The sequence below is a fragment of the Galleria mellonella genome, unplaced genomic scaffold (genome assembly GCF_026898425.1).
Source record: "Galleria mellonella isolate WM207_F2 unplaced genomic scaffold, CSIRO_AGI_GalMel_v1 utg19, whole genome shotgun sequence".
Classification (NCBI taxonomy): Eukaryota; Metazoa; Arthropoda; class Insecta; order Lepidoptera; family Pyralidae; genus Galleria; species Galleria mellonella.
The window spans coordinates 5,101,874-5,122,847 of record NW_026442028.1 but is presented as its reverse complement, the minus strand read 5'-3'; the positions used below and the strand labels follow the sequence as shown (position 1 = coordinate 5,122,847).

Below are 20,974 nucleotides of genomic sequence, written 5' to 3'. Positions count from 1 at the left end.
CAAATTATAAATATGTAGTCACAATTCAGACTCATTTGAAATTATAAGAGAAACGAAAAGATAAGAAATAATAGTGTAGGGTGTCAAATTACCGAGTACAGTTTATGCAAGGGTTTTCAGTGATTACAACAGTTTCAGTCTATAAAGTTTATTTAGAAGACTAAAAGCGCTAATAGTATTATAAAAACTAGTTATTGCTAATTTGAACATTATCTCTTGGTAATGTACATAAAAAAAGAATACAACGTAACTCGAAAATATAAAAATATTGGTATATTCAGCGCCATCTTTATATTTTTTCAAATTGCTATATTAGCGCCACCTCTCGGATGCTGCCAAACTTAAAATACAGTTCAGCTATTTGCCGTTAGATGGCGCTAAACAACTGACAATACTCATGTTTGAAAAATTAAAATCAATTCTACGACACATTTACCTTACGTGTCTAAAAACTATCACATTACAATTACGTATGTCGTTTGGACAGAATGTTACTATAATAAAAATATTTATTACTACCTAATAAAAAATCACGAAGAGTGGCAACTTCGTTGAGGCGCCGCGTCAACTGCGCGCCGCATCGATTGCCCCAATAAATTATGGCACGGAAGGAATAACTTTCTATTTCTATTATCTTACACTTAATACCTACTATCTACCTTACTTTAATTACGTATTTTCGTCAGTAATGGCAGTTTCTCCTATATATAATAATTCTAGCAGTTCACTACAGTAACTCAAGAGGTTCAACAGACAAATTAATAGACACAAGATTCTAAATGAATCACCAACCATTAAAATGGAATATAACAACCACCAAACTCTATCACTCATCTTGATTGTCTATGCATTTATTGCTTTCGAACATTGAATAGAGAGAATACTACAAAATGAAAATACTAGTAAACATTCTATGTTATTATTATTGTGTTACATTACGATAGTTACCTATTTAAAAGTAAAACATTTAACCTATTAATAGTCATAGGTATTTGTTCAATGTCCATAATTGTACAAGGCATTTTTAGCACACACAAAACCCGTGAAAAATATAACCCGTATATCAGGGGGGAAAGGGATTGTTAGTAATGGAGACTGAGAATCCCGTTGCTAGCAATATACCCAACCAGGTCGACCTTCTCTCAGGGAGAACCCTGGAAACTATCATGGTTAATACCTGATGAATTCATCATGATGGGCTAACTGGCCTGTTTTCATTCTCATCTATCACCCTTCACTGGTGCTCCGCCAGTGTATTCCGTTAGCACGGGCGGGGTTACCATACCATTTTCACCCATAAAAAAAAACCCGTATATCACTTCTTAAATGCTTCAATCATTATTTTGTTAGATATTCTACAAATACGCTGTTAAAATTACTTTGAAAGTGGAATTGAATGAAAAGAACGAGAAATAACACAAAGCGTAGCACATCTCACTTAAACATAAGATTTTGTCAAATAATAATAATAATCGTTAGCTTTACTCGCGTTTTAAATTGGACGATGCGAAAATGAACCGCGCTCATGAATAAAGACTCCTATTGAGTACGAAACTAGTCGGGCATCGTCGTATTTAAAACATAAGACTTTGTTCCAAAAAAAGACTGATTACAGTCATAAGAAATTTATATGAAGGTCGACGCTCTGGAGAAAACCCTTTAAATTAAAAAAAAGAATCATTAAAATCAATTTCGACGTAACATAAATTATTAAATATAGATACACAGCCTACATGGAAACTCGCTCTTTCGATCTACCTCCACCCTGAAATATATAATCCACCTGAGTTGTCCGATTCAAATATTGTAAACTAGCTTTTCATTTACTTACTACAACAAAGGCAAAGAAACAGAGCCACACAGCCTCGTCTTTGACAACCAACTTACATTTTAAGATACAAAAAAAAATGTGTCCAAGAACATAACCCGCACAGCCATAATTTAAAAAGCGAAATGTCAAGGAGCCTCTGTGGTCGAGGCGTTGTACTCTCAACTGGAGACCATGCTGTTGCAACTGTGCGCGTAATACATCGCTTGACTGTACTGGTCTGGTAGCAGAGCATTATGAACGGACGTATCTTGATGCTCGTGCATGCTCATGTTTATATTGTGTATGTATGGTATGTGCGTGTGGTCCTCAGATGGTTGCTGATGTCCATGTGGTAACTGATGGTAGTATGATAACTCTTGAGGTAAAGAATGCTCCATCTCTATGTTCTTCTGCATCTCCTGCTGCTGCAGTGGCTGCAGACCCTGTAATATGGATGGATATGGAACTTAATAAGACAGTAGCATAGACAAAGTAAATACTATAATATAAAATGTTTAATTTTTTTTATATGCAACTTAGAATGACAAACAAGCTGACGGCCCACCTGATGGAAAGTGGTAACCGTCGCCTATAGACATGAGCAGTACCATGGACATAACGGAGTATACTGTTCCGCCCATGATACCCCCCATGCGTTGCCATTCCTGAGGACCCAAGTGTTATTCCTCTGTTCCCTGTAAATTCACTGCCATATCCCACCCTTCAAACTGAAACACAGCCATGCAAACACAACTGCTTCACAGTAAATACACGAATCGGACAGAGGTGCCCAAGCAAAAGACTTTTGTACAGTCTCCCTCTGACAAATCATTTTAGATAAAAAAGGATTTCCTAAATCGTTTATAACTGTTTTTTTTACATAAAAAAACACAAATAACTGAGAACCTCCTTTTTGATGTCGGTAAAAAGTATTGTACTTATATTAATATTATAAATTTAAAACTTTGATCATTTCAAATAGGTCTTTGCCACGATTACTGTACAGCGTACATATAAACTATAAGATAACCTATTGATATATTTACAGTAAAAAATATGCTCACGACTAAAATCCCTGATGAAATAGACAGAGAATTTTGTCGACTGCCGTTATAATGAACTTAGAATACTCGACCTATGTCTTAACAAGCGTCTTAATAAGTGTAATAGTGTGAAATCAAGCGATATGAAAAATCAAGACAATTACCTGCGTTTGGTATTTGCACCGCTTGAAGCGTCCGTAGAGCGATGAGTACGGCAGGTTGTAATGTATGGCTGCCTGGTTTATCGACATCTGGCCTATCCTGCACACGCAAATATACTGTAGTAAGGGGGGAAGGGATTATTAGTAATGCGAGCTACCAGTCCCGTTGCTAGCAATATGCTAAACCAGGTCGACCTCTACGTAGTCTCCTCTGGAAACCATCGTACTGAATTCTAGATGAATTCATCACAATGCAATCTTTCACTGGTGCTCCGCCAGCGCATACCGTTACAGCAGGCCGGGTTATCATTTCATTATCATCCATTAAGAAAAATATACTGTAGTTAACATATTTTTTTTTAATGGGTGATTATGGAATGGTAACCCCACCCGCGCTATCGGTATACACCGACGGAGCACCAGTGAAGAATGATAGGTGAGGATGAAACAGGTCAGTTAGCCCATCGTGATGAATTCAACAAGAATTGTTCACGATGGTTTCCAGGGGGAACCACGTGTAGGTCGACCTAATAGGGCATATTGCTAGCAATGGGGCTGTCAAACTCCATTGCTAACTAATCCCTTTCCCCCCCCCCCCCCCCAGTTAACACATAATTAGCTATAAGTAAGTAAGAATGGGCCACCCCTTCCTTTCTCGTGGGTGTCGTAAGAGCCGACTAAAGGAGGGCGAGGGATGGGCAGCTGCGTCACTTGTAAAACATCTCCAAAGCCTAACGGCTGTTGCTAATCCGCCTGCTAAACATGGCGTCTACTGGCAAAACCCCCTCAAGGGCCAGGCTTATGTTCAGCGATGCACAGTTGAAGGCCGATATGATGATCAGAATACAAAGTAATACAATAATAAAGAGTCGTGCTGCTGGATCTGCTTATGGATATGGTGGCTTTAGCTGTTAGTTGTTAAGTATTTAATAATAGTTGTAAGCTATATGTATATATATATATATATATATATATATATATATATATATATATATATATATATATATATATATTTCTCTGTACTTATTGTTATACACGTATCAATATATGCTGTGTTTGCCTATAAAACATTGTTACACTTAGTTCTAAGCTCCATTATTGTGTATATATTTACATTATTTTGTGGAAACAATTGTAGGTGAAGCTAAATAAATAAATAAATCAATAATGAGATAAATATTAAAAAACACAGCATTCAAATTTGTACTCCAATTAATACTCTGCATAGCGTTCACTATTAGACATTAGGAGAATAGCGACTATAGATATAAATTAATAAATTGACAGTTTTATATATATATATATATATTTATTTATTTATTCATTAGTACAAATATGTGTACATGGCGGACTTAATGCTAGAAGCATTCTCTCCCAGTCAACCATAGGCAAGTGTCAGAATACTCGAATGCGGCACTAGTAATTATTGATATACATACATACTAAATTCACATATAGAAACGAATAGAGTCATGTGGGGTAAACGTACGCGGCGAAAAAGTGTCCGCAGTGAACATTCTGCGAACCCCATGGATGACACCAGGTCGAGACCTATCGCGTTTAGTTAGCACTTGACCACCAAGCGAGAGTACTACGTTACAGGTTTGCTGCACAATGCTGTAGAAACTTACACAGCAGTATTGCTTTTGCACGGATTTGTTATTTTTTTCTTTAAAATTAATTTGCATAGTTACTGAAGCAATGTTATTAGTCTGATTGTATAATAAAGTGACTGAGAACAGAAGTTATTCAATATTTTGTGTGAATCTATTTATTTTGTCTAAGGTAAGTCATACTTCGAAATTTTATTATTTTCATTTGCTTTAATGGGATGGGGTAAGTGTCCGCATTAATTAAAATGCATATACTCGTACTTACCCAGTCATATTTGTTTGCCTTCTAGTTGACAAAATTGTTTCCGGAGAACGTGGTCAAACTATAACCGAAGTTTGTTGTGTTAATGCAACTGAAAATTATGTGCCGCCTGCATTTATTTTGCCTCGAAAAAGAATGAAGGGTGAACTTATGGACGGAGCTCCGGCTGGTAGCATTGGCATGACATCTGATTCCGGATTCACCAACGCGGACTTATATTTTCAGTGGCTGGTACACTTCAAGGAATGCACTTCACCAATACTGATTATTGACAATCATTCAAGTCATATCAGCTTGCAAGCTACTCTGTATTGCAGATAGAATAACATCGTTGTACTTACATTGCCACCTCACAGTAGTCACAATATACAACCCTTGGATAGAACCATTTACAGTCCTCTAAAAAATCAGTACGCACTTGAAGCTGATAAATGGATGGCACAGCATCCTGATAGATCTATTAATCAATACCAAGTAACTTCTATTTTCGACAGAGCGTTTAAAAAAATTGCTACTGTAGGTAACGCAGTTTGTGCATTCAGGATGACTGGAATATATCCTTTTTTTTTTACAACACAGGGGGCAAACGAGCATGCGAGTCGCATGCTCGTTTGCCCCCTGTGGTAAGTGAGTACCGTCGCCCATGATCATCCACAACACCAGCGGCATTGCAGGTATGCTGCCGGCCTTTTAAAAAGGAATATACTCTTTTCTTGAAGATTATGTTGTCGTTTCGGTTCGGAAATACTACTGCTGGAAGTTGATTCCAAAGAATGGTTGTGCGTGGAAGACGATTTATTTACAGAAGCAGAATTTGCACCATCTGCAGTTACTGATATGTGTAATCTATCTGCTGATGCTATAGCTCAAAATATACCTTCTTTGAACTCTATAAGCACAGTAGACGTTAAGGAGATACAAAGCCATAAAGTTATATCTGTTACCTTGATGGCACGACGCCTGTACAAGTTACGAAGAGGGTACATTCACATGTGATTTTTGTGCAATAGTAAATTAAGTTTACGTGCGTACACTTAACCGAAGGTGTGCGGATACTTTCCCGCCGATGCGGGTAAAAACCCGCGTTTCCCTTGTTCATTAAATTATTAAATAAAACTAATAGTTATTGTTAGAATTGAAATTTTACATTTTGTTTTTCTTCTCAAATGTTTTTAACGTTAAAATAAAAGTTTTTTTCTTTTCAATTATCAAAATCTTTTATTCTGGAAGCAATTAACTAAAAAATGCGTACGTTTACCCCACATGACTCTAAATATATATGAATAACAAATATACTTACACATATATGACATATACTATATTATACACGAAATTGAGAATAATATAAAGCACTTATAATATATAATTACATTGCAAATACTTTATTTATTTTAAGAGATTACTTTATGTAGTTACTTGAGACTTCGTGCTCTTTGGACTTGATCAATATCCGTCAGCAATGTGACAAATCAGCAATTATTAAATTAATAAGTCTATCAATAGACGGATATTATATTTTATAACACTAACAGAAAATTTTCAATTGTACTCGTATGATTTTTTTTTTTTTGATAGGAGAAAATGTAAATGGTAACCCCGCCTGCGGTAACGGGATACGCTGACGGAGCACCAGTGAAGGCTGATAGATGAGAATGAAAACAGGCCAGTTGGCCCATCATGATGAATTCATCAGGAATTAACCATGATAGTTTCCAGGGGGAACCGCGAGGAGGACGACCTGGTTGGGTATATTGCTAGCAATGGGATTCTCTGTCTCCATTACTAACAATCCCTTTCTCCCCCCCACCCGTATGAATTGAAAATTGTATTTCCTCCTATCTGATTTATTGTCTATGTCTATAATGAATGTAGTTAATACTATATTTATTTTTTTATATAATTGCTACTCTATGGTCCCGCCATAGAATGGATCACTTCTTTCTGTTACATGAGTATTGTAAGAAGTGACGAAGGGTTTTTTTTTTTATACAACTTAGAATGGCAAACAAGCTGACGGCCCATCAGATAGAAAGTAGTAACCGTTGCCTATAGACATGAGCAGTACCATGGACATAACAGAGTATACTGTTACGCCCACGATACCCCCCATGCGTTGCCATTCCTGAGGACTCAGGTGTTATTCCTCTATACTCTGTAAATTCATGCCATATCCCACCCTTCAAACCGAAACACAGCCATGCAAACACAACTGCTTCACGGTAGAAATACAAATGGGACAGAAGTACCCAAGCAATCGACTTTTGTACAAAGTCTCCCTCTGGTATAATACAATGGTATAATGATCTTCTATATAAAACAAATGATCCAAATCGTACGTCTATCTATCTGTATTAAAACCGGCTAAAATGTTACCACGGTAAGCGGCGCAACACTTTGAGTCATCCAACTTAAATTAGATCAATTTGAATAGAAAGTTCGAGTTATCTTCAAACTTGTTAGTACACACAAACACTAATTTAACTATTTACTGGCTCTAGCGAGCTTAACATTTCAACTTAGGTTTTAGAAGCACCATTTCCATTTACATTTGATTGCTGATTTACATCTTATTATAGAATATACTCTTTATTAACTTATTTTTTTTTTAATAATGACAATTCCTTCATCCCCGATTGAAGTAATTGGGGTTCCGTAACAAAACGGTACAAAGGAACACTTATGGGGCGGCTTTGTCTGTCCGTCTGTAACAGCGCTATTTTTTTTTTTTTTTTTGAGATGGGTGAAAATGGTGTGGTAACCCCGCCTGCGCTAACGGGATACGCTGGCGGAGCACCAGTGAAGGGTGATAGATGAGAATGAAAACAGGCCAGTTAGCCCATCATGATGAATTCATCAGGAAATAACCATGATAGTTTCCAGGGGGAACCGTGAGGAGGACGACCTGGTTGGGTATATTGCTAGCAATGGGATTCTCAGTCTCCATTACTAACAATCCCTTCCCCCCTAACAGCGCTATTTAAAAACGAATAATAAATTATATTTATTCATAATAGCCTTATAAAAAATTTCACTGTTACTGTCACTGTCATCTGCTCAATAGCTCGATCTTTTACAATGTAATCAAACTTTCTAGCTACCTTTTTATGTTAACATCAGATCCCTTGTGGGGTTGGGTGGACAAAATGTAAATGGGAAGCTAATATTCCAAGTCTACTAATACCTACACCACCAAATCACCGTTTCTATTAAAATACTCGACGATACATCTCTGCTAACGAAACTCTTTTTTTTAAAACAGATTTATGTGAGGAATGTGAATAAATGAATGAATGTGTATACTTTATTTGCATTATACAATATAGGGAATGAGCAAGGCGATTTACAAATACAACGATACAATTGTATAAGTACAGTGAGGCGGTCTTATTGCTGAGAGCGATCTTTTCTTGTCTTTCTCAAGACAACCTTAAGGTAATGGACTAATTGTTGTACAAGTAGGTGTGATAGTATTGTATAATTAAAAAAAGCATCTTTGGCATATTACAAATATAAGAAAATTATATGTGTGGGAATGTGGTGAGATAACGTTGTCAAAAATCGTAATTTTTTCTCTTGTTACTATACATAAGATTTAAAAAAATAATACATTTAGTAAATAAATTTGTATAAGTATAAATGTTTGACATGAGTTAAAGAGTAATTACTAATGCTGTCGAAATTTTGACAAAAAAAAAAAAAAAAACAATTACATACCTAACAGCTTCGAGTGCTTCGCCCATGGCATCTTCGGACCACGGCGTGGGGTTAGAGCGGGACAACTCGATGCCTTCTCGCTTACACCTGCCGTACAACGTGCCTGAAATTAATAATTCAGGAGTGTTTAGTGATGAAACACGTGCATCTGTGTTGCAATCTAAAATGGCGAACGGTAGAATGGTAGGGCGCCAGATGATAGGTCAGGAAGTCATCCATAAGTTAGCACATCAGAGGGAGACTTTGTACAAAAGTCGATTGCTTGGGTACCTTTGTTCCATTCGTGTTTCAACCGTGAAGCAGTTGTGTTTGCATGGCTGTGTTTTGGTTTGAAGGGCGTGAATTTACTGGGTACGGAGGAATAACACCTCAGTCCTCAGGAATGGCAACGTATGGGGGGTATCATGGGCGAAACAGTATACTCTGTTATGTCCATAGTACTGCTCATGTCTATAGGTGACGATTACCATTTTCCATCAGGTGGGCCGTCAGTTTGTTTGCCATTCTAAGTTGTATAAAAAAACATTGTAGATTTACTAGGAATCAACCACTACGCTTTCCAGGAGGGAGAGGAGGCAGCCAACTCGTCTCAATTTGAAAGGAATGGCTAATATTAATTTCACTGAACTGTACTGAAAAATATGTTTTATTTCATTGAAGAACTTGAGAATTATTGGGGAAAGACTGTTTTGGTTTAGCAGTAAAATTATCGAGTACAGTATGAAGACTACCGTTAGATAGTGAGTGTCGTAAGAAGCATCTAAGAGAAGGCGAAGGATGGGAAGCAGCGTCCCTCTTAAAACACCTTTAACGCCTAACTGCGGTTTCCAATCCGCCTGCCAAGCATGGCAACTACTGTCAAAACCCCCCAAACGGGAGGCTTATGTCAACAGTGCACAGTTAAAGGCTTATATGTTGATGATGATGATGACATGACCCCCCCCCTTCCACCCTCCCTAACGAGGTGGTGAGGTAGTTACCGGTTGGGATGCCGAATTGCGAGGCGGCGCGCTGCACGGAGCTGGCGCCGCAGCGGATGGAGGCGAGCGCGCGTTCCAGGTCGGCGCGGCGCCACGCCGTCGGCGCCGCGTTGAACGGCGCCGCCAACCGGATGCCCTCGCGCCGCGCTATCTTGTACAGTGTGCTGCTTGGAATACCTGTCGACCGCATACACCAGTGTATCCCAACCTTTTTTGTGCCATGCCCCACTTGAATATTTCTAAAATTTATATGCCCCCATACATAATTTTTCCCAACAAAGTTTACTTGAACAAAATTATACCTAATAAATATTTATAACATTTTTTTATATTACTTTTTTTGTTAAATTTGGCACGGATATCTACTCGTAGCATTGCATTTAAATAAACCGGAGCAAGAACGTTAAAATCGCTTCGAGTCCATTTTTTAATTGCCCTCCCCCCCTTAACTATAAAGTTGCCCCCCTGTGGGGCGTGGGCCTCGCGTTAGGAAACACCGACATACCCCCTCATCAGTACTAAATCAAAATATTTTTATTGAAAAACCCACTCAGGTGGAAAGGTTTTTTTTTATTAGATGATGACAGGTTACTAGTAAATGATGATAAATGAGGATGAAGTCAAGCCAATTAGCCTATCACCATGAAATAACCACGATGGAGGACACACGGAAATCGACCAGCCACTGACCGTCCACGTCCTCGAATGGACTGAAACTACTCGGGTTCCACAGAGGTTGGAAGATCACGGACGTACCGTAAGCCTTGCTCGCTTTATTGGCAGATATAGCGCCGGCCCTGAGTGCGTGCAGTGCGCCGCGCAGGTCGGCCTCGCTCCACGACTTGGAAGCTCCCTCTTTCTTCGGCGTGTCAATGCCGAGGCGGTGCGCGCGCTGCCACAGTGTGGTCGACGGTATACCGTACGTCGCTGACGCCTGCGAATCGGACGACAACCTTATGAATGAATGAAACAACAAATAAATCTGGACAAGTGGCGCTCTTCCACTGTGCTTTTTCAAGGCACTTTCTTCCACGCACAACCACTCTTTGGCATTAACTCCCAGCAGCAGTATTTCCGAACCGATACAACATCATAACCTTCAAGGAAAGAGCAAGCTCCTTTTTAAAAGGCTAGCAGCACACCTGCAATGCCGGTGGTGTTGTGAGGCGGTGATAGTCACTTACCATCAGATGAATCGCATGTTCGTTTGCACCATGTGTTGTAAAAAAAATACGATGCCATTCTTGAGACCTTATTTGAGGACACTTAGTGCTATTACTTATACTGTGATGGACCTAAAAATTAATTCAATTAATGTTACGGACAAAGACGGGTCATCAGTTTTATATAAGTACTACGTACCTTGGTGAGACTCATGTTGTGTTTCCGAAGCGCTTCGAGCGCGTTGTCCATGTCCCGTTGGGTCCAACTCTTGGGGCTGCTCCGGGTCGACGGCTCGGGCTGGGTGCTGCACGAGTCACTGGTATCCTCGCCACTTAAATGTTGTTGCTCTGCCATTGAATATGAAGTATGTAGTTGTTTTTTTTTTTTTTCTAAATTTCTGTGTGTTCACTAAGGACATTATTTTATAAGCTTTTATTTAATTTCAATCTTTGTTAGCTCATTTAAGTCAATTCTTAAAAGCTGAATAAGGTCCTCTTAACATATTTTGACCAAATTTTGCATATAATTTCAATTTATATGGTAACATTGTTATAGTCAAGATAACTCACATTGGAAATAGGGCCGGAACCCGCGCGTAATGCCTCTGATATTGCAGGCGTTCATGGGCTACGGTAACCACTTACCATCAGGTGGGCCGTATGCTTGTTTGCCACCTCAGTGGTATAAGAAAAATTTGTCTTTAAAAATATTTTTAAATACGCTTCATTTTAATTAGAAGATTACTATCAAGCTTTTATCGGTTCTCACCTCCTTCCGAGAGTGGTTCGTCTTTGACAGACATCAACGGCATGAAGTCTGCTGAGTCAGGCACTTCGTTTGAACTGAGGATCGTCATATGCCGGTCCAGCAGTGTCGAGCCCTACCAACAGACACTGACCCTGTATTTTTTTTATACATACTAGCGATCCGCCCCGGCTTCGCACGGGTGCATATTACATCACATCACATTAGAAACCTTTAAAATTATCAGTGTTCCTTTACTATATTATGCATGTATTATACATATAAACATTCCTCTTGAATCACTCTATCTATTAAAAAAACCGCTTCAAAATCCGTTGCGTAGTATTAAAGATTTAAACATACATAGGGACGGACAGACAGAGACAGCGACTTTGTTTTGTACTATATAGTGATTGTTACGGTATTTAGATCACATGATAGATTATCGAATATTATTAAAAAAAATCATCTGCTTATATTATATAAATATTCTTCGTCTCAAATGATCTTTACTGTGAAACATTCCGTACCCATTATTCATTCGTGTTTCAACCGTGAAGCAGTTGTGTTTGCATGGCTATGTTTCGGTTTGAAGGGTGGGATATGGCGTGAATTTACACAGTACAGAGGAATAACACCTGAGTCCTCAAAAATGGCAACGCATGGGGGGTATCATGGGCGAAATAGTGTACTCTGTTATGTCCATGATACTGCTCATGTCTATAGGCGACGGTTACCACTTTCCATCAGATGGGCCTGTTTTCATTCTCAGCTATCACCCTTCACTGGTGCTCCGCCAGCGTATCCCATTAGCGCAGGCGGGGTTACCATACCATTTTCACCCATAAAAAAAAACACTAAATAAGAAGATTGGTAGCAATTGAACAAGAAGGAATCTAAACAGCGTTGTGAAATAAATGTTACTAGTATTTTTTTTGAACTCGTCAGAGGGTGCAGTTAAAGATTTGAGTGATAAAAAGTAGAATTCATTGCTTACAGCAAATAAACACCATAAGATTATGTTGTGTCAGTAAGTGCGTTACTGGTATAATATTTTACCTTACCAATACTTAAACCAGAGATATATTTTTGAATGGATGATAGTGGAATAGTAACCCCGCCTGCGCTATCGGTATACACATGTCCCACCAGTGAGAGGTGATAGGTGACGATGAAAGCAGGTCCGTTAGCCCATCGCGACGAATTCCACTAGAATTAACCACGATAGTTAGATGGAAAACCGCGTGGAGGTCGACCTGATAGGGTGTATTGTTAGTAATGGGGAAATTCGACCCCATTACATTTACTTTACTTTCCCCCCAACCAGAGATATTGTACCTTACGACCTCAAATACATTGCAGGAAGTCAGTGGATGCAGGTGGCTCAGGGCTGTTCCTTATGGCAGTCTATGGGGGAGGCTTATGTCCAGCAGTGGACGGATAATGGCTGAAATGATGATGATATCGTCATAGTGGTAGAATACCGACGGACCTTTATATGTAATATTTGTCAGATCCGTCAGTATTGTAGGACTATGAGGATACGTGCGTGGGCGGGCGGCTTACGGTGGCGGCGGCGTGCGGGGCCGGCTCGAGCGTCTCGAGGGTGAGCGCGAGGGCGGGCGGCGGCTCGGCGGGCTCCTGCTTGACGCACACGGGCGTGGCGGCCGGGCCCGCCGGCGCCGGCGGCACCAGCTCCTCCAGTGCCGGCTGCCTCTACGCACAGCACGACGCACCTCATACACGCATGGGTAATGTGTTCCACAAAACAATTCTTACTAATACTATACTATGTTACTTATATATATATATATGCTATATACTTACTATACTATGTTACTTATATAAATGCGAAAATTGAAGATGTTTGTTAATTTTTTACGCAAAAACTACTGAACAGAGGATCTACCATGAACTGCTTTCCGAAATTTCGAAGCCGAATGTTTGAAAATATTAAAAATGTTAAAATATCATACATTTGCACTTTTATGGTAGGTTTTGTAACAAATGAAATGTTAAGCTGCATTTACTGAGCTGATTTCAGTATGAAAAAAAAACACAATATTGAGTCCGAAAATTCGGAATTTCATTTCAAGTTAGACCGGCAGATTTGAAAGAAATTGTATACAAAGACGGATCATATTCTAACTTATCTGAGACAGAATACATTTTCTGTCTAGGGAAAATAGATAAAGTTTTGTTTGAGAAATCAGTTCAGGGTACGATAAGGCTGATATACCTGAAGAAGGTAAAAGCCCTTAAAATAATAATAATAAAAAAAAAAAAATTTGATTATAGATGGAAAAAAATTTAACTTTATTAATAATATTATTAAACAAAATCACTATTCGTAACACCACTGTGTACTTATCGTAATACGACAATAATTGTTTAAAAATATCACTGGGAAATAAGTAATGTTGTAAGTACATACAAAAAGGGACTAAAGTTTACATAAAAATTCTGAATAATAACATCGGATAATTGGCTGTATGTTCTAATTACCTTTGCCTGCCTTCAAATCGATTTGGAAACAACGACAACAAATGTTACCTGTAAATGTTGTAAAATTTGTGACGGTACGTTTTCTTCGCTGTGACTGTCATGCTCCGATTTTATGTGATGTCCTAAGGAGGGGAGCTAGAAATAAAATATTAAATATCTATAAGTCAATGATTACAGACAGGAAATGATATCTAGTGAATACCAACATAAGAATAGTAAACAAATATGTGCTAAATTGGCCAGTTTCACTTGTTCCTACCAATGTTTCGCCACTGGATGGTAAGTGTGGAATTCTATTCCATCTATCTCCACTGGTAGATGTGAATGGAAATTGATATCCACTTATCCTTACCGAGCGGTTTGGGGGGTAAGTGACTGTTAGTAATGGGGTCTAACTACCCCATTGCTAGCAATACACCCTATCAGGTCGACCTCCACGCGGATCCCCCTGGAAACCATTGTGGTTAATTCTAGTGGAATTCGTCATGAGGAACTGACTGATCTGCTTTCATCCTCACCTATCATCACATATATAATACACCTGTACGAAGCCGGGGCGGGTCGCTAGTGAGCTACAAAATGTAAAAAAATTGTAATCCCAGAGTTTAGTGCGTTTACTCTTACGCTTTATTATACTAATACTAGTATTTACCCGCGACTCCACTCAGGTAAACAGGATATGTTTTTTATTATACAACTTAGAATGGCAAACAAGCTGATGGCCCACCTGATGGAAAGTGGTAACCGTCGCCTATAGACATGAGCAGTACCATGGACATAACAGAGTATACTGTTTCGCCCATGATACCTCCCATGCGTTGCTATTCCTGAGGACTCAGGTAAACTAACTCTGTACCCAGTAAATTCACGCCATATCCTACCCGTCAAACCGAAACACAGCCATGCAAACACAACTGCTTCACGGTTGAAACACGAATGGGACAGAGGTACCCAAGCAATCGACTTTTGTACAAAGTCTCCCTCTGGTGGAGTTGGGTCACTGCGACACACACGGCGGAAACATATTTTTGTATTGTATCTTTCGTTTTATATTTAAAAAAAAAATAATTAATTTAATTGTATGAATTCAAATGTTAATTTACGTGTGTCATAAATGGCTCAAAGTGATTATCTATCTATATCAAATTTTATAAAGATTGATTAAGTCGTTAAGGCGCTATAAGGTAACAAACAAACAAACTGACTTTCACATTTATGGCATTAGTAAGGAGGACACGATGACATAATTGGCTATAGCTCATATATACGCCTATATGTATACTACATAACTACACAACCAACTTTCAAAGGCACATGTATGGCTCAAAACACACATCATAAATTCCCTTTCTAAATTATATCTTTTTTTTTATACAACTTAGAATGGCAAACAAGCTGACTGCCCACCTGATGGAAAGTGGTAACCGTCGCCTATAGATATGAGCAGTACCATGGACATAACTGAGGAAGCGATTGTTTTTTTTTATGGACGATAACGGAATTATAACCCCGTCTACGCTAACGGTAAACGCTGACAGGGCACCAGTAAGGGATGATAGGTGAGAATGAAAAGGCAAGGCAGTTAGCCCATAGTGATAAATATACCTGGAATTCAATGGTTTCTTATGTATCTGTTTGGAATTAGCCAAGATGGTTTCCAGAAAGGACTATGTGAAAGTTGACTTGACAGGGTATATTGCTAGTTATCTATCCCTGCTAACAATCCCTTTCTGAGGGGGAAGGGATTATTAGTAATGCGTAAATATCCAAATATGTTTTTTTTTTTTTTACAACACAGGGGGCAAACGAGCATGCGGCTCACCTGATGGTAAGGGACTACCGCCGCCCATGATCACCCACAACACCAGCGGCATTGCAGGTGTGCTGCCGGCCTTTTAAAAAGGAATATACTCTTTTCTAGGTTAGGAACTTTAAGTACTTAGGAAGTATAATCACAGAAGACGCTAGGTGCACATTGGATATTAAAACTAGAATAACGGTCGCAAAACCGGCCTATGACAAGAAAAAACATATATTTACAAACATCAAAAATATCCAAAATAATCCGTAAGAAATTTATAAAAACTTATATTTGGAGCATAGCATTATATGGGTGTGAAACATGGACAATGACGCAGAAGGAAAGAAAGATGCTTGAGGCATTCGAAATGTGGACATGGAGGAGAATGAAAAGGATAAGCTGGACAGAAAAACTAACGAACGAGGAAGTCCTGAAAAAAGTAAACGAGAAGAGAACATTGATTAAAATAATAGAGAATAGAAGAGGCAAAATGCTGGGCCACCTTATAAGGTGGCCCAGCATTTTGCCTCTCGTCAAACGAGTCGTATACGACTTGACGATTTTTTTAAGAGCATTGTAGAAGGAAAGATAGAGGGCAAAAGAGGAAGAGGAAGACCGAGGAATAACTACATGGGACAGATAAAAGAAACACTAGGTGTCATGTCGTATAGGGAGATCAAGGATATGGCCTGGGATAGAGCTGGCTGAAAGAAGATGCATGAATTAGTTGCACCGACAAGAGGAAACTCTTAAATAAAAAAAACTACTAATTAACTAATAATTACTAGTAACTACTAAACCCATTGCTAGCAATATACCCTGTCAGGACGACCTCCTCGCGCTCACCGCTGGAAACCATCTTAGTTAATTCCAAAGAAATTCATCACTATGGCTAACTGATTTATCTTTTTATCCTCACCTATCATCTCCCACTGGTGCCTCGCCAGCGTATACCGTTAGCGCAGGCGGGGTTACCATTCCATCATTGCCCATTAAAAAAAACCGGTCAGCTGTGAATCACTCGCCGAAGTTTTCGCATATAAATATATGTATATAATATGACGTAAAATGGCCTGTATTACGTTTCTCATACAAATTAGATACTTAATCATTATTATTATTGATACTACAATTCGCAATTTCTTATTTTGGCCTAAAATTGTGGTTAAAAACTAGACCGCATAACTAAGTTTGGACTAGTAGGTCAATTTTGAAATTTTGTATGAAAATTACCGTTTTATAATCCCTAGCAAAAGAAAATAAAATATTTTTTCAACCATTTCCCAATACGTAAAACTATTCAAAATTTGGACAGCATTATTTATTAATAAAACGCTGCGTCAGACGGATAGACAGACGGACAAAGTCGCACCATAAGAGTTTCTTTATATCTTTTTAGTACGGAACCCTAATTGCTTCAATCGAGAAACGTAACTTGGATCTCAATTGCAAAAAATGACGTCATCGAGACTAAATAATATAGCACACAGACTCATGATAGCACCGCACCGTCCGGCAGGATTCGTACCCGCGCCGCGTCTCACCCGAGCTCACCTTATATCACGGAAAACATGAGTACCTATTAGCTGGCAAGTTGAAAATATCCTATCTAGTATTTCAGATATTAATTTACAAAGTACAAAGTATTTAAACAAAGTATTCATTTCAATATTAGTTTTCAAAATTTATTTTCATGTATTTTTTACAAAAAAAAAAAAAGAAATACTCAATCGAAATATAAATCGAAGTGTAATTTATATTATTTTCATAAAGGGAGATTGTATTTAATTAATAATATTATTTAAGTGTAAAGTTTGTTGTGTGTATGTGTGAATAAAATAAATAAAGAAAAATATACATAAATTCGAGTGATTTATTAACTAACAAATAAATAAGTATTAAATTTTCGGAAATTAAGTTCAAATTCAAACCATAACTTTATAAAGTAGGTAAATCGGCTAATGATAGGAAGTAACATTAGCTGTTCAAAACGAGGTCTTGATTAAAAATGAATAATTATCTACCCACCTGATTAGTGAAATAGTTGTTGGCGAAGTTCGGATTGCTATCGTCCTCATCCGAAAGTGGTTCGCATTTCACTTGCGCCAATCCGTTGCCAGGCATCTCCTGGAAACTTCTACTAACTTAGTTATATACAATAACTTCACTACCAACGGTTACATTTTGAATAAGTCCACAACATTTTGTGAATAACAAAAATGTATATTTATATACTTAAAATGCGAAGCTCTCTACGAAGCGAAACGAAAACGTAATGCTCCATGTTTCCGTTGAATGTTGCGAAATCGAACAATCGTACTTATAAGTAGGTTTACATAGGCAATTAGACAAAAGGAAGCGGGCTTTATTGAATTTTTTCTCGAATGGTGCACAAACGAGGAGTGCAAAACTGATGCCCTCTCTTTCCCTCAGCCGTTCGCTGGGCAGTGGGCACACCAGACCGTCCCCGGGGCCTTTTAGTTCTTTTTATTTTCGCGCACACCCACCACAACACTACAACTCGTCTGTAAAGTTCGCATCGAAAGTTCGCACGGCTCTAAACTTCCCGCGTGTCTATTCAAAACTTTATCGCTAGCGGACGTGTGCGTCTAGTATAAACGACTTTAAGAAAAGGTCAGTAGAGTGTATAACGGTGCGCTATCACCTGCGGATATCGGTGAATGTAAAGTTGCGCGGATAACCGAGCGCGGTGTCCATGCAGCGGGCGCAGGTCCGCGTGACCCGACGTGCATCGCCACTTACGAACACATTCACTTTCAACGTCTTCCCGAACACGGCGAAGGACGGTGTAAAACGGGAGCCGATAAACGCGAGGGAAACGAAATCGACGAAGACGAGGGCGCGAAATTCACTCACTCACCTAGTCGGTCAGCGGAGGCCGCCGCAAGCACTCGCGCCCGCCACACATGCACCGCGGACCCGGCACGACGCCCGCCACTGCACCGTGACCTTCGGGAAACGATGAGATGTCGCAAATGAAAGTGAATTCGGCACACACCCGGCCGAGTCTGCGTCGCTGCGTGGCGCATGTTTAGGAGGTGCAGGGCGGGCGCGTGCTGATTTTTTTCCGCGCCGAAGAAATAAAAACAAACGCCTTTTTGCCGGGAACCGGCCGCGCGCCGCTCGCTCGTACCGCCCGCTGCCAGGCTGCAGTTTCATCACGACTCGAAACAAATTCGAAGCGTGAACTACAATTACGGACATAGAACCATCTAACTTTAAGAAGTTCGAATGTTTAGGAAAGGTATGCTTAAAAAACTGAACCGTAAGCACTATAGGGAGGGTAGATGCAATATAGCGCGTGTAGATATGCAGAGCGTGGAGGCAGAGGGCCAGGGGGTGGCCTCCCCCGGCGCCCGACCAGTCGGCGCCCCGCGCGGCGCCTTCTCTCTCCGCTCCGATTGATTTTTATTACAAGAATTTCGCTGGTGGTTTTTTTTTGTTTCCCGCACACCGAGAGGCTGGCGACGCACACAACGAGATTCGTATAATTCGTTTGTACGGACTTACTAATGCTATTGATTTTTATAACGAAGCGACGTTCTTGTTGGAGAACAGGCATCCGCTTTGTTGTTTTTTATCACAAGAGTAATTGTTACTTGTCTTTCTTTTAATTTCGAAATCACACCCAATGGATCAAATCAAATTAGCGGATTAATTAACTATTTTAAATTTAATCCTCAAACCAAGCAGTTGCATCACGTTGTATAATTATATATCAATCTTTACGCCAGTTCCCTAACTAGATAGACAGAAAGAATTGGCTACCAAAGTTTCTGATTCTTCCACTTTCGCTACTACACAAAGTACCTAATCGTGATAGGTCAGTCTACGTCGGCACCGGTACCTGCATTCTCCCACTTATCCACAATACCTATATCTATTTCTTCTTATTTTATCCGACCTTCTTTCCACATGCTCGAACTAATGTACCATTTTATTTTTTTCAAAACTTCTTAAATTGTTTGAAACTCTTTAGGATTAAGTATACTTTGCATCCCTATAAGTTTAGGCCATCGACCAAACTACTCAGGTGAAGTCATACATATCTTCCTCTGCCACAAAATTGGTAACTTCTAGCACATGGAATCACATGTATTTCGAAACCGATGAACATACCAATAATTATATTTATATTCCTCACCAGAATTTGGGTCTGTCATTAAAGTTTTTTTATCGAACATGTATCAAACGGAATTCTAGCGGAATATGTAATTGGATCGCTAGCTTTAAATATAAAAGGTCCACTCTCTAGTTACTGCAAGAATATGGAAATTAACACCAGTGTTCTGCAATGCTCTGACATACAAAACTATGTCAGTAAATTGTTCATATATTCCAGCTCGAGCTAATATCGCTCGTTAGTTTTGGAATAAAGCCTCGACCAGAACGTATCTGAAATCGAAAATAAAGGTACATTGGCGACAGATTTGAAAACTATCATATATTAACCATTAAAAACGTTTAGTGTTTTTTAACATTTCCAAAACAGAAGCCATACCAAAGACATTCGGTCATTTGTTTCGACATTACCAGTACCTATAAGCGAATTCCGCAGTTACCTTAAAGGCGAAGTCAATACTCAAAAGAGACCAAAGCAACGTTATCATTCTGTCATACCAAAGACTGTAAACATTTATATTATATAAATAAGAATAAGAAATAGGTCGAAGTACAAAAAAAGAGCGAAACAATATTTCTCCCCTAACCATAAAGAGGTGATTATATAAGTTGCAATAATAAAATTCTCTCGGGGGAAAGGGATTGTCAGTAATAGAGACTGAGAATCCCATTGCTAGCAATATACCCAACCAGGTCCACCTCCTCGCGGTTCTCCCTGGAAACTATCATGGTTAATTCCTGATGAATTCATCGTGATGGGCTAACTGGCCCGTTTTCATTCTCATCTATCACCCTTCACTGGTGCTCCGCCAGCGTATCCCGTTAGCGCAGGCGGGGTTACAATACCATTTTCACCCAGCAAAAAAAAAAAACTCTCATTGGTTTACGTCACAATTAGCCTATCGTGAAGAATTACACGAGAAGTAAACACAATAGTTTCCACGGGGAACCACGTGGAGGTCGACCTGATAAATAACATTGCTAGCAATGGGGCTGTTAGACCCCATCGCTAACAATCCCTTTCCCCCGATCCC

At 39.2% G+C, this 20,974-nt stretch overlaps 1 protein-coding gene across 2 annotated transcripts; it reads right to left on the bottom strand.

Moving 5' to 3' along the window:
• Positions 1-171: 171 nt before the first annotated feature.
• LOC113520197 (uncharacterized) lies at positions 172-18,832 on the bottom strand. Of its 2 annotated transcripts, none has more exons than XM_052894066.1 (11): positions 18,679-18,832; positions 17,826-17,924; positions 14,045-14,131; positions 13,058-13,207; positions 11,516-11,627; positions 10,946-11,094; positions 10,340-10,517; positions 9,584-9,760; positions 8,604-8,706; positions 3,018-3,114; positions 172-2,253 (listed from the first exon to the last, which is right to left on the bottom strand). In XM_052894066.1, exons 2-11 carry the CDS (start codon positions 17,919-17,921, stop codon positions 1,990-1,992), a joined length of 1,413 nt encoding a protein of 470 aa, XP_052750026.1. In that variant the 5' UTR covers positions 17,922-17,924; positions 18,679-18,832; the 3' UTR covers positions 172-1,989. The 2 variants fall into 2 exon arrangements, with proteins under 2 accessions (XP_052750026.1, XP_052750027.1); XM_052894067.1 differs by lacking the exon at positions 18,679-18,832 and adding an exon at positions 18,033-18,640.
• Between the last annotated feature and the right edge of the window lie 2,142 nt (positions 18,833-20,974).